The sequence below is a fragment of the Artibeus jamaicensis genome, unplaced genomic scaffold, assembly GCF_021234435.1.
Source record: "Artibeus jamaicensis isolate MK-2021 breed Jamaican fruit bat unplaced genomic scaffold, CSHL_Jam_final contig_252, whole genome shotgun sequence".
Classification (NCBI taxonomy): Eukaryota; Metazoa; Chordata; class Mammalia; order Chiroptera; family Phyllostomidae; genus Artibeus; species Artibeus jamaicensis.
In genome coordinates this window covers 613,503-625,841 of record NW_026521538.1, presented here as the reverse complement: position 1 = coordinate 625,841, position 12,339 = coordinate 613,503, and the positions used below count along the sequence as shown (strand labels likewise).

Sequence of the window (12,339 nt, the reverse complement as noted above, 5' to 3'; positions counted from 1 at the left end):
ACATGCTAGATATATACAAATTACAATCTGAATATAGGTATTGAAAGATATTTACTAAATATAAAAATACATATTTTTATATCATAATCAGAAGTCTTGAGTTTTTTTCACACCAAAAATCAAAAATTCACTTTCAATGACTTTACTGTCTAATTTGAAACCCACACATACTGAAAAGGAGAAGGAGACAGAGTACATGAGTCATGCAAATAAATCTCTCAATTTTCAAAACCATATATTTAGGGGTAGATAGTTAAATAGAACGAATTAATCATACAATGTCTCTGAGTAGAGGACCTCACATGGCCTCCATCAGCTCTTGATCAGTAAGTATCACCTAGGTTCCTATCATATCATCACATCATCATACCCTATTTCCTACCCTTGTCATCAAATCAAGAAAATATTTTATATCCATAAATCTTTATGGTATCCTTTTCAGAATTCAAACAAGGTATATGGCACTGACATACAGAAGCAAGATTTGGGGAATTCCCACATAGGAGGTCTCTGTAGATTCCAATCACAGACAAAAGGGGTTCTCTCTGTTCTACCTGGAGCTCCCATTATCAACCTTCCTGTACAAGACCCCGAGGCTCTCAGCTTGTCTTCACAGCTCAGGTCTGCCCTGGTGGCCAAGTAGGTCATGCTCTCACCTTAGATCCCATGGATGTACATATGTCTAGATGGATACACCTGAGTATGGTGTGAGAAATGAGAGAAAATCTCCCCCACCACATCTCACAGAAACATGCCTTGTAAAATGTGGTATGATAAGTAGAACCTTCTGAACGTAACCCTGGGCCTTTCCCTGGGTTGCCCAGACAATACATTTGGGATAAGCACTCCCCTTTCTCCCAGTAGGAAGGGATCAAAGTCAAGCTCAGCCTCCCACAAAACTGTAGCTTTCTCTTCCCTGTGATGAGGACAGTCGTTTCCTATGGGCCCCAAAGTCACAAGGGACGGGGCAGATGACTTTTCCAGACCACTCTAAAACCCTGCATCTAAACTGGGAGCTCCTCATGCCCACGTATCCTACTTCTCCCACTGACCAATGTCTTAGTTACACGTCATTTGAACACAGGCCCAAGGTAGTGAGGGAGAGAGCATGAAATTAAGGGAACAGTTTTCTAGACAGATAAAAGTTACAAAGTCTCTGAGGCAAGAGCGTGCTGTGAAGGATACGTAAAAGGCCAACGTGGCTAAAGTTGTGTGGGAGAAGGGGAAAGTAGTAAGAAATTAAGTCAGAGAAGTACCAAAGGGGGCCAGGTCATGTAAGACTTGGAGGGCCCTGTAAGGACTTCGGCTTTTGTTTTGAGTTATATAGAAAACCATTAGAAGTTATAAGCAAAACAATGGCCTGTCTCAGATTTTAACAGGATCACTCTGACTACCCGTGTGGTACAGAAAATAGTTCAAGCAAAAGTGAAAACAGAGGAAGACCATGGCAATGACCCAGATGAGAGGTTATGGTGGCTTAGACTAGGGTTGTACCAGTGGAGGTAGTGAAAAGTAGATCAGATTCTGGAATACTTAAAGGTAGAACCAACAGGATTTGTGATGAACTGGATGTAATTAAGGCATGTGAGTAAAAGAGGATCCAAGTATAAGACGAGGCTTGGCTAAGCGCCTGGAAAAGTGAAACTGCCATTTACTACTATCGTTTGATTTGTATAAAAGTCTGTGTGTGTGCCTGTACTGGCAGCAGTACAGAGAAAAGTATGAAAAATTATAACGGTGGTTTATCTAAGGGCAGTGGGATTTCTTGTGATTTTTATTTTCTTCTCCATGGTTTTCTGCAGTAAGTTTTTGTAATGTATATACTTCATTTAAATTTTTAAAAGATAAAGCCATTTTTGTGGAAAAAAAGCAACAATAATAAAGAAGGAATGAAAGGACTAGGCACAGTGTGAAGCGGAATGGAAGACGCTGGGAAGAAGTAGGAAGGCAAATGGGGGCCCAAGGCGACTCCAAAAAGGACCTGAGGGACTCGGACATGACTGAGAGGTGTTATCAGAGGGAAGGAACTCTGGGGAACAGGAGTCACTGGGGGAGGGCGCTTGAGGAAACTGTGGAGAGAGTTGAAGGTAGAGAGAAATCAGAGAAAAATATAGAGGAGCATGAACAGACAGGGCAACCAATGAAAGAGACTGACAAATCAGAAAGTGATGGGAAAAGACTGGTGAGACTGAGAAAGGACAAAAAGGAGTAACAGAAGGGGCTAAGGAGTTTGAGAGGAACTGGGAAGAAGCGACAGAAATTGGAAGGCTCTGGGATTAGATTAAGAGGGATGGAGATCGGGACTCTATGGAGAGTAAGAGATATTAGCAAGAATAATGCAGGGCACTTGGACAGGACAGGAACAACCAAAGAAAAACACAGGCTTTGGAGCTGACAGCCTATACTTATCAATGCTTAACTCTCATACCTGAGTCTCCTTACCTACATAACAGAGTTGAAAATAATACCTGCCTCACAGGGTTTTTCTGAGGATTGAATGATACAGTCCATACTAAAAGTTTAGTATATCACTAGGCATCCAGTAAGCACTCAATACATTTTAGGAATTACTATTAACAACTCAATTCAAAGAGAAGAAGGTGGCTCAAAAATAAAAATTTCCGAGTATTCCATTCTTTGCCTTGAATAAGAGTTATTTTTCCTGAGAATGAGGGTATCAGAGGAAGGGGAACACATCCAACCTGCTCTGACGACTGGCCCAAAGCTGAGCCTTCTTCACTACTCAGAGTGAAAAACGAAAGGCCTGCATCCAAGGAGACTTCGGTCTGTGGGTTAAACAACGGTAAACCAGTACTCAGTGTTGAAATGAATACTTTCTCTGCTTATAAATGAAAGAAGTATTTTTCTACAATGAGGTAAATAGTAACTATTATCTTATTTATGAGCTAGGAGCAGCAGGAGAGACAATATCAAATTACATTTAACTTTAAGTCTGGTTTATGAATTTTTATTTTGAAGGTTCTGTAATAAAAAACAGTATCCAGTCCAGAACTTCTCCATCTTCCCAAACTAACTCTACTCCAGTCAGAGTATCAAGAGATTACCTTACAGTCTAATCAAAGTGTGGGCTCAGAGAAAATGCGTTTTCTCTCTCCCTGACGTCAGGTGCCCTCACGTATGTCTGCGCTCACACACACGCACTGCTCCACTTCTCTACAACCTTTGTGGAGTGAGAGGTAGTTAAAAGTATTAAAGGTGACATGTTCATAGTTACAAACTTGCTGATAAATAAGGCCTCCTTTTTCAATGCTGTAAAGTCTGAATCTTTGAAACGTAGAGCACTTACTGCCCTCCCTGGCTGGTGTGGCTCAGTGGATTGAGCACCAGCCTGAAAACCAAAGGGTCACTGGTTCAAGTCCCAGTCTAGGGCACATGCCTGGGTTGTGGGCCAGGTTCCCAGTGGGAGTGCATATGAGAGGCAACCACACATTGATGCTTCTCCCTCCCTTCTCCTCTAAAAATAAATAAGTGAAATCTAAAAAATAAATAAATAAAATAAATGTAAAGCACTTATCACTTCTTTCTCACATATATATTAAAACAAACTGTTTTTAGGGAGGTTTCAGAGAGAAATTAATTCTATAAGAAAAAGCAAAATCCAGTCATTAAGAGTCAAAATTTTAAAAATACATAAAACACAAAAGTTTATTTTCTATCCTATTTATATCTAGATGTCTAAAATTGGATTATAGTGTTGACTGCATAATTCTGTAAATTTACTAAAAATCACTGAATCATATACTTAAAATGGGTAAAGTTTTGCTATTTAAAGTATGCCTCTATAATGCATTTTTTTAATATTCTTAAAAGATTTTATTTATTTACCTTTAGAGGGGAAGGGAAGGAGAGGAGGAGAGAAATATCAATGTATGGTTGCCTCTCGTGTGTCCCCCACTGGGAACTGGCCTGCAACCCAGGCATGTGCCCTGACTGGGAATCGAACCACGATCCTTTGATTTGCAGGCCCGCACTCAATCCACTGAGCTACACCAGCCAGGCCATAATGCGGTTTTTAAAGGTTAAACAAAGTTATTCACCTTAGACCACTGATTCATCTTATTATCAAGGAACAGATGAGTTGAAGATTTTTCATTTTGATTAATCTGAAACAACATAAATGGTATAGAAAATTTAATCTTCACATGTATAAACATAATTGTACTCCAAAGTCTTTTTTCAAAATAGATTAAAAACTAAGACTTCTCAATGTTCTTCTCTTACAAAGTATACACATATTTCCCCCCTGAGATGCCTTATATAGTTACCATGACCAAACCACTAAACTTTTCTTGGATTTAAGTTTGAAAAAAAAAGCATGGAAAGGAACTCGAAGTTTTTGGATTTAAGGAGCTATATTAAGACTGAATTTTGGCTCCTTTTAACACAGAAAAGTTCATTTGATACTTGTTGCATCTAAACAGCAAATTTAAAAACAGAAAATAAGCATTACCTTAGCATTTTTTAGCTTTCCTCTTACTTTGCTTCTCAATGTTTCAATTATGTTTTGATTTTCTTCTGTGTCTAAACCTACCAAGAAGCCAATACAATACAGAGCTCATGATGCATTTTAAAATAATTAAACAGCAATAGCAGCAAAAGTACTTACTGAATACCTAAATTGCATGCATTTTTAAAGATCATGACAATTATGAAGACTGGGTCATGGCCCCATGAGAGCTTAGAACCTCAGACAAACCAATGTCCCCTCCCCCTCCTCCATCTGGAGTAAATGCCTTTATGCATGGTCAGGCTGAAGTTTCTTTCTTCCACCCTGTGCGTCCTTAGCTACTGGCTATAGACCTTCTTTGTAGTCAGGCAAAATAAAACCTTTCAGAAAAGCAAATCTTTACCTTTTTCCTTTTGGGAAAAAAAAATCTATTAGAACTGTCATAGACTATGTAACTTCTCTACAGAATATACAGATGTTAAAGTCAGGTTACTTCAACTTGATGAAACTGGAAAGGAATCTAAAAGGGAGAGGTAAGTCTCTAGGTACTCATTTGAACTACTTGTGTCAGTTTTGTAAAATTTGCTGACTCCTACTTCTGCCAGCTCTTAGCATGACAGTCTCATAGGGAATAAAGAAGATGCCAGATATTTCAGGCACTCCAAACCATGTGTTATTTTTTGCTCATCCACCAGATGGACTGAGACAGACAGGGATTGGGCAGTCCTAAGTACAATAGAAATGGAGGACCTTTTAGTCATTTTTTTGCCTTTCTTCTTCCTGCTTCTGAGTTACATAGAGGTTACATAGAGGATGGTGAGAATAAAGGGTAAGTAAATGCTAAATCACTATAGGTCGTGAGAATCTTCATTCTCAACTGCAGTACTTCTTGTTATAATTTTAAAACTACTAGTTGGTTTGTTTATACTCTATTCCTAGAACTTAGAATGGCAGGTGGCATACGGTATTTACCTAATAATGATGAATGAACCAGGGTTCATCCATTATTTATGTATTTTTCTTGAAATCTACACAGCTTCCTAAAGCAGGTTCTGTATCTTTGTATCTTTATGGACTAACAGTCTCAAATACTAGTGGATTCTCCATGTTTACAGACAGAGAGAAAATAAAATCTTAACCAATAAAATTTTATTACATATATAGACTTTACTAATTATTTCCATATGTCCATCTTGTATTGTCTAGAAAGTGTAGTTTCTGTTTGAACTCATCTCTTAATAAACCTGTGTTCCCAGTTGAAACAGCAAGGATAGGATTAGTCATTTGCATCTTTTAAAAATAAAAACTGACAGCATCAGAGTTGTGGTATACTTATTGAGGACCTTTTTGGAGATGCTTGTCTACATTTTCTTTTACTGCAATGTTATCTGTCTCTTCTGACATCTGCAAAATAAAAAGAGAGAGATGAACATTACCTTGCATCTTTTTGTTTTGGAATTGAGCATCTTTTTAGATGTTCATCAACCCTTTTAAAGTCATTTTCTTTAAAATGCCAATTCATAGCCTTTGCCTGTTTTCTTAAATTTCATCTTTTTATCAGTTGGTATGAGCCCTTTATATATGGTAGATTTTTAATTAAGATATTGCTCTCTGTAATATCAAAAAGGACCTTTTAATGAGAAAATCTAATAGTTCTTACTGATCATATACTGATGTATACTTTATATATCCTTTAGGAGGTTCAAATGAGGTCAGACTAATGAAAATACTTTGAAACTCAACACTGTATCACTGTTAGCTTTTACCTGATTACCCTGTAGTATCTGGGCACCTGATATCAGTACCCTGATAATGTTGGGCACCTTTATTTTCAAAAAACTTTCTATATCCTTGACCTTTACCCTTCTACTTCTGGGGCCACTTACTCCCTGTATCCTTCAATGGTTACACTTCTCCTCACAGCTTAAACATAGGCCCATTCCAAGGCTTTAGAGAGCACATGTATTTCTGTGGCTCCCTAAATCTGTCTCCAGCTCTGCTCTCCTGAATACCGTATTTCCAGCTGCCTACTAGTATTTGTAATTGAAGGTACTGCTATTAACAATGTGCTATTTTATAGTTTCTTAAACCTCAATATTCTAAAATTAAACCATAATAGCAATGTTAAATCTTTTTTAAGAATAATATGGATGAGTTTGATCTTCATGTTAAGTTTAAGAAATGGAATAGTAAAACTCTCCTTAAATACCAACTGTACATGCTAACCAAACTAACGTGCAGTTGCAGTAGAAAGAACAAGCAGACACACATCAGGTTTCCCACCACAGTAAAGACATGGGTTTGTGTCAAATACCAAAGCAGGGTATTGCCACAATCCCAGTAAAGACGTTATTACCATCCTTGTCTACACACTTTCCGAAAGGACTTCAAAATCCACTAGAAGTTCCTACACCATTCTTAAGAACTACTGTATAAGGTCAATATGACCTAAGATGGTCAGTTCTTATTAAAACTTCAGTATGTTCCTCAACCCAATTAAAAATACCTAATTCGCCTGCCCTAAAGGTATGATGAGACATATACCCTGGCAAGTGATTGATAAAGGTCTCCCTTTAATTTCAAATAATCTCACCCAGCATTCCCAGAATCTATAACTCCCCCTCCCCATGTATAAGGCAGGGGTAAACCAGGAATCTGAATTGGAGTTACTTTAAAAGACATGTAGATATCAGTTCCATATATGTTTCACTCTCTAAAAAAAGAAAAACATTTTTTTTGAGCAAAGCAGGAAATGGAGTGCTGACTGGCTGAGAACAGATAAATTAAAATTTAAGGAAGGGAACAAATAAATAAATAAATACATAAATAACTCACCTCCGGTACTCTTTATTATATAACGGGCAGACCAAACATTTTATCCCTGATATTTTTTATTGTTTTTTTTAACATATAAAGTGTATTAAAAAATATCACAGTTTTCAGGATCATACTACACTGATATCTGGGCTATTTAGTATAATCAAAATCCTTATAAGCTCCATTAATACCTTACCTTTTTTTTAATATCTTCTTTTTTCTTTGAGATCTTTTTCATGGTGGTTCTTTCATTTCCACTTTCTAAATAAATAAAAAATAGTCTTAAGAATGATATAGCATATTACTGAAATAAAACAACTATTATAATATTTGAGGTAAAAGTATGTTATTTAAATTTTTTAATGTAATTGCAAATTAAGTAAATATGTTCTCATCTTTAATATATAGTAGTTGATCACCTTTAGTACTTATTAGAAATTCTGATTAATGCAATAAGACATGTAACAGAAGAGGTATAACTACTGGAAAGGAGAAGACAAAAATCCTTGTCTGTAGAAATAAGTCTTTAACTATGGTACATTTACACAATGGAATTCTATGCAGCAGAAAGAAAGAAGGAGCTCCTACCTTTGCAACAGCATTGATGGAAGTGGAGAGCATTATGCTAAGTGAAATAAGCCAGGTGGTGAAAGACAAATTACCATACAATCTCACCTTAAACAGGAACCTAATCCACAAAATGAACAAGCAAGCAAAATACAACCAAAGACACTGAAGTTGAGAGCAGGCTGACAGTGACCAGAAGGGAGAGGGGAGAGGATAAAGGGGGAAAGGAGTGAGGGGTTTGCAGAAGCAATTATAAAGGACACACAGACAATAACAAGGTGGAGTGGAGATAGGAGAGGGAGGTGGGAAGGGATGGGGGGAAAAGGCAAAAAACTGTACTTGAACAAGAATAAAAAATGTTTTTAAAAAAGTTTTTATATGTAGAAAATCCAACATACTCAGAGAAAAAAGCTTAGACATAATTAGAAAGTTGTTAAATGGCAGAGTAAAAGAATATATGTCAAAGTTAATAGCTTCCCCATATGCTAACAGAAAAAATATCAAGGAATAACTTCAATTAAAATCTGTGGTACCTACAGATTTTAATTAAAGATCTAATTAAAACATATTCCTGGGAGGCAGGGAGATTGGTTAAGAGGCTATTTTAACATTCCTGATGAGAGATGCTGAAGATCTGAATCAAAAAATGGAAATGGAAATGGAAATGGAGGGTAGAGAAAGATTCATTTATTACTAGAATTAGAATGTATATCTCCCATTATAAGATATTAAAATGTCAAATTACTATACTGTTCACCTAAAATTAATATAACTAATAGAATATTGCATACCAACAATATTTAAATTAAAATACATTTAAAAACAGATAATCATGTGATATTTTATAATCCACTTATGCTATTAATCTATTTTAATACATTAATTTTACAATTTCTTGAATTACAAAAGAAAAAAAGAGGCAGAATTCACAGGATTTGGTGAGTAACTACACATGTAGAATAAAGTAGGGGAAAAATCAAAGACTCCTAGTTTTTTGGCTTGAGTAACTGAGAGATAGCCTCATTTCAATATTGTCAAAGTACAAAGGTAGTTGAGGTAGGAATGATGACTTCAGTTTTCCAGTGTTGCTTAGGAATGCTCATGAGATGTTTAGGTGAGAGATCCAAAAGGTGATTAAAAATACTGAACAGAAGGGAATCATGTCTAAGTTAGCTAAATTCTTTGTTTAGTCTGTAAAAAAAGGCACTTAAGAGATTGATTTAATGACTCTTGAAAAGAATCAACCCTTTTTAAGATTCTTCCTACCAATATACAAAGCTTAGACACTGCAGGAATAGGATGCTAGGAAAAGAGAATTTTGAATTTATTTTCCATTCTGTGAGAACGTCTAAAACAAACTTAAAATCAATACCTGGCTTACTGATGCCTACACCTGTAAATTTAATCTGCTAAACTACGAAAAACATTAGCAGTGGTAATCCAATAGTTACATCATGATAAATTTTCAAATAAAAGCCTGATTGTAGGAGAAATTATTAACAAATTTTTTACATACCTGGAGATGTTTCTAGCCTGGTTCATTTATCATCCCATAAATGATAAAAGATAAATGATAACAAACAAAATATTAGATAAAACTGAAGATGTAGATGAAAATTGCACTTGCTCTATTGAAAAATCTCATGTGGAAGTAAGGAAAAATTGTAACTCACACTTTCACCTTCTTACAAAAATTCAACTTTGTGTTAAAAAAACTCACTCCAACAGTTAATTCCAATCTTCTCTTCAAGGCTATTGCTAATTTACAATTCTTGCATTTAAAGCTTTTTCTAAAAGATAAGAAAATTGAGGATTAGCTCTTTTTGTATCAGAGGACCTGAAGGTCCATAGTGAAAGCCTGAGAATAAAAAGTCAAGTAGTTTATTCAGTGCTTTCTTGCTTAGCATTTAGAAATCTCTGGATTCCATATGATCTCACCTTTAAACAGGAATATAATCAACAAAACAAACAAACAAGAAAAATATAACCAAACACACTGAAATTGAAAGCAGGCTAACAGTGACCAGAGGGGAGAGGGGAGGGAATTTCAGTGGAAAAGGGGAAGGGTTTGCAGGAACAAGTTTAAAGGACACAGGGACAATAACAAGGTGGCAGTGGGGGGCAGGGAGTAATAACGGGAGGGGGGGCTGGGATGGGGGTAAAAGGAAGAAAACTGTTCTTAAACAACAATTAAAATTTAAAAATAAATAAAATAAATAATAAAAAAATCTCTGGATTCTGAAAATTAATCCAGCACTGCCTTTATCACTATGGATATTCCTCAAATAAAAATTCCTTAAACCTATTTTATTTTGTGTGTAAATTTAGCATTCAGTCACCTTGATTACTTCAGTCAGATGCCATCTGGTTTCAGGAGTGTTAGCAGAATAAAGTCACAGAAAAGTCTCTAGAGTATGAAATGGTCACAAAATGCATATTCTGGTATATAGCACTATCTCTTTGATTAATTATGAGCTAACTAGAAATTTGTTTTTTTCCAGCTGTTGGAAACCTTCCCAACTGTATTAATCCACTTTCCTTTCTTAGTAGAACTAAATTTAGTCCAAAATCCAATTTTATGAATCCTTTCTGAACTCCCTTATAGTAATGTCTCTCAAATCATGCTCTTCCCAGACTTCTTTTATTTGAATTGAGATGCTACACCAAAAACTGAAAGTCTCACACAAAATTATAATAAAATTAAGGCAATGAATACCACTTTGTCAAAATCAAAATTTATTAAATACATTGCATCAGCTACCTTTTACTGCTACTAGGGTATGGAAAATGTAAAACTTAACAAAAAATTCTATAATTAGTTAAGTGTGACACAGCATTATTTAAGAGTGTTTTACAAAAAGCATCATTATTTCCAGGTGTTCCATTACCTGACAAGTTTAAAAATTAATACCTTTTCATTAACTGTGATCTTATTTTCTAAAATAAAAAACTAGGAACAAGTGACCTGACAAAGGATTTTCTGATGTGTGAATTTATATATAAGTCAATTTAAACTAAATGGAAAACTAAAGGCAGTAAAACTAAACAATCTACTGTGGTCAGTACTAAGCCCCCAAACCGTCACAACTTGCTCCTACAGGTCAAGAAAGATCTGGGTCCACTTTCCTCAAGGCTTCAGGTACATAAAAATAAATAATGCCGAAACAGTTTACGAAAACCACAGTATCTTTTCAAAGTTTACCTCTAACACACAAATGCAATGTAATTTTGTTACTCACCATAACTGGATATATAAAACTACTAATTCATAGAGCAACAGCAGCCATGAGGTCCAGAAACTGGACAACATTAAGTTATATAATATTGTTTTTCATTTAAACTTAAAGATATATTTCTTGGCCTGTACTTATAGTCTCCATCAGACAGAAACTCAAAACGAAGGCCGTGGCTGAAAGTGAGGCGTTAGGAGCCCCTCATGTCCACTGCACCACCTAAGCAAGCCCTCTTCATCACTCTCCAACATAAACCTTGGATGACAGCCAGGTCAGACTCTTCATGTACCTTTACCACCTCCACCCTTTGATTTTTCCAACTATCCACTAACAGCCAGCATTATATGTTTCCAAGCCTGATTCAAAGCCCACGTGTTCCAGAAGTCCAGCCCACCCACCCCAATTTTGGCTCTTCTGTGACCTCCAATAGCACTTCCAATTCTTGATTTTTGTTCATTACATCTCATCTTGCAAGTCCATCTTTCTGCTTACCCTAAAGTGAGGAGGACCGCTGGAGTGAACACTCACCTACCCTCCACCAATTCTGACAAGGTGTTCAACACACAGAAGACAATAAATAAAATGATTCAGATATAATCTCACATATGTGTAATCTAATGAACAAAACAAACTGACAAACAAAATAGAAACAGAGGTATGGACACGTGGAACAGACTGACAATTGTCTGAGGGGGTAGCGGGGAAGGGTGAGAGAAAATGAAGGGATAAGCCAAAGAACACATATACATAACTCATAGATGCAGACAGCAGTGTGGCGACGGCAAGAGGGATAGGGTGGAGGAATGGATGGAAACGGGCAAAGGGGAAGAAATGGGGACATCTGTATTAGTGTCAACAATAAAAGAAAAAACAAAAGTTAAGTTAAAATAAAGTGGCCCACAATTTGATGCAAATCAACCACTGCTATCAAAAGGCCAGAATCTGGACACTACAAGTCCCAGAGGCCCGTCCAGGTCTGGCCCTGGGTACCTGGACCCCGGCTGGGTTTTGTTTGTTTGTATAACAGAACTGGACTCCAGACAAAATACTGCAGAGTCTGACAGAGAAGGGTGGGGGGCTTTAACCAGCAGTACGACGTTCACCTGGACGAACAGTGCACTTTTGCTTTATCAAGACTGCGACGACAGGCCACGCAAGTAACTGCAAGACTAGAAGTCACCAACCGTCCGCTGCCAGTCTTACGCCCGCCGTCCTCTGCACGCCGGCTGCTCACGGCCTGACGTCAAGGTGGTC

At 36.7% G+C, this 12,339-nt stretch overlaps 1 protein-coding gene across 3 annotated transcripts in view; it reads right to left on the bottom strand.

Annotated features, from left to right (window-relative positions):
- The window catches only part of CC2D2B (coiled-coil and C2 domain containing 2B), a 96,112-nt gene extending 83,773 nt beyond the window's left edge, over positions 1-12,339 (bottom strand). The window contains exons 1-6 of one of the 3 annotated variants that reach the window (XM_053662462.1): positions 12,189-12,339; positions 7,482-7,546; positions 5,812-5,872; positions 4,472-4,548; positions 4,059-4,124; positions 2,703-2,786 (exon numbers count right to left, since the gene is read on the bottom strand). In XM_053662462.1, coding sequence (XP_053518437.1) covers positions 2,703-2,786; positions 4,059-4,124; positions 4,472-4,548; positions 5,812-5,872; positions 7,482-7,523 — 330 coding nt within the window. In that variant the 5' untranslated portion in view covers positions 7,524-7,546; positions 12,189-12,339. Of the gene's footprint in view, positions 1-2,702; positions 2,787-4,046; positions 4,125-4,471; positions 4,549-5,811; positions 5,873-7,481; positions 7,547-12,188 lie in introns of all 3 variants that reach the window. The other 2 variants (XM_053662461.1, XM_053662463.1) reach the window with 2 other exon arrangements.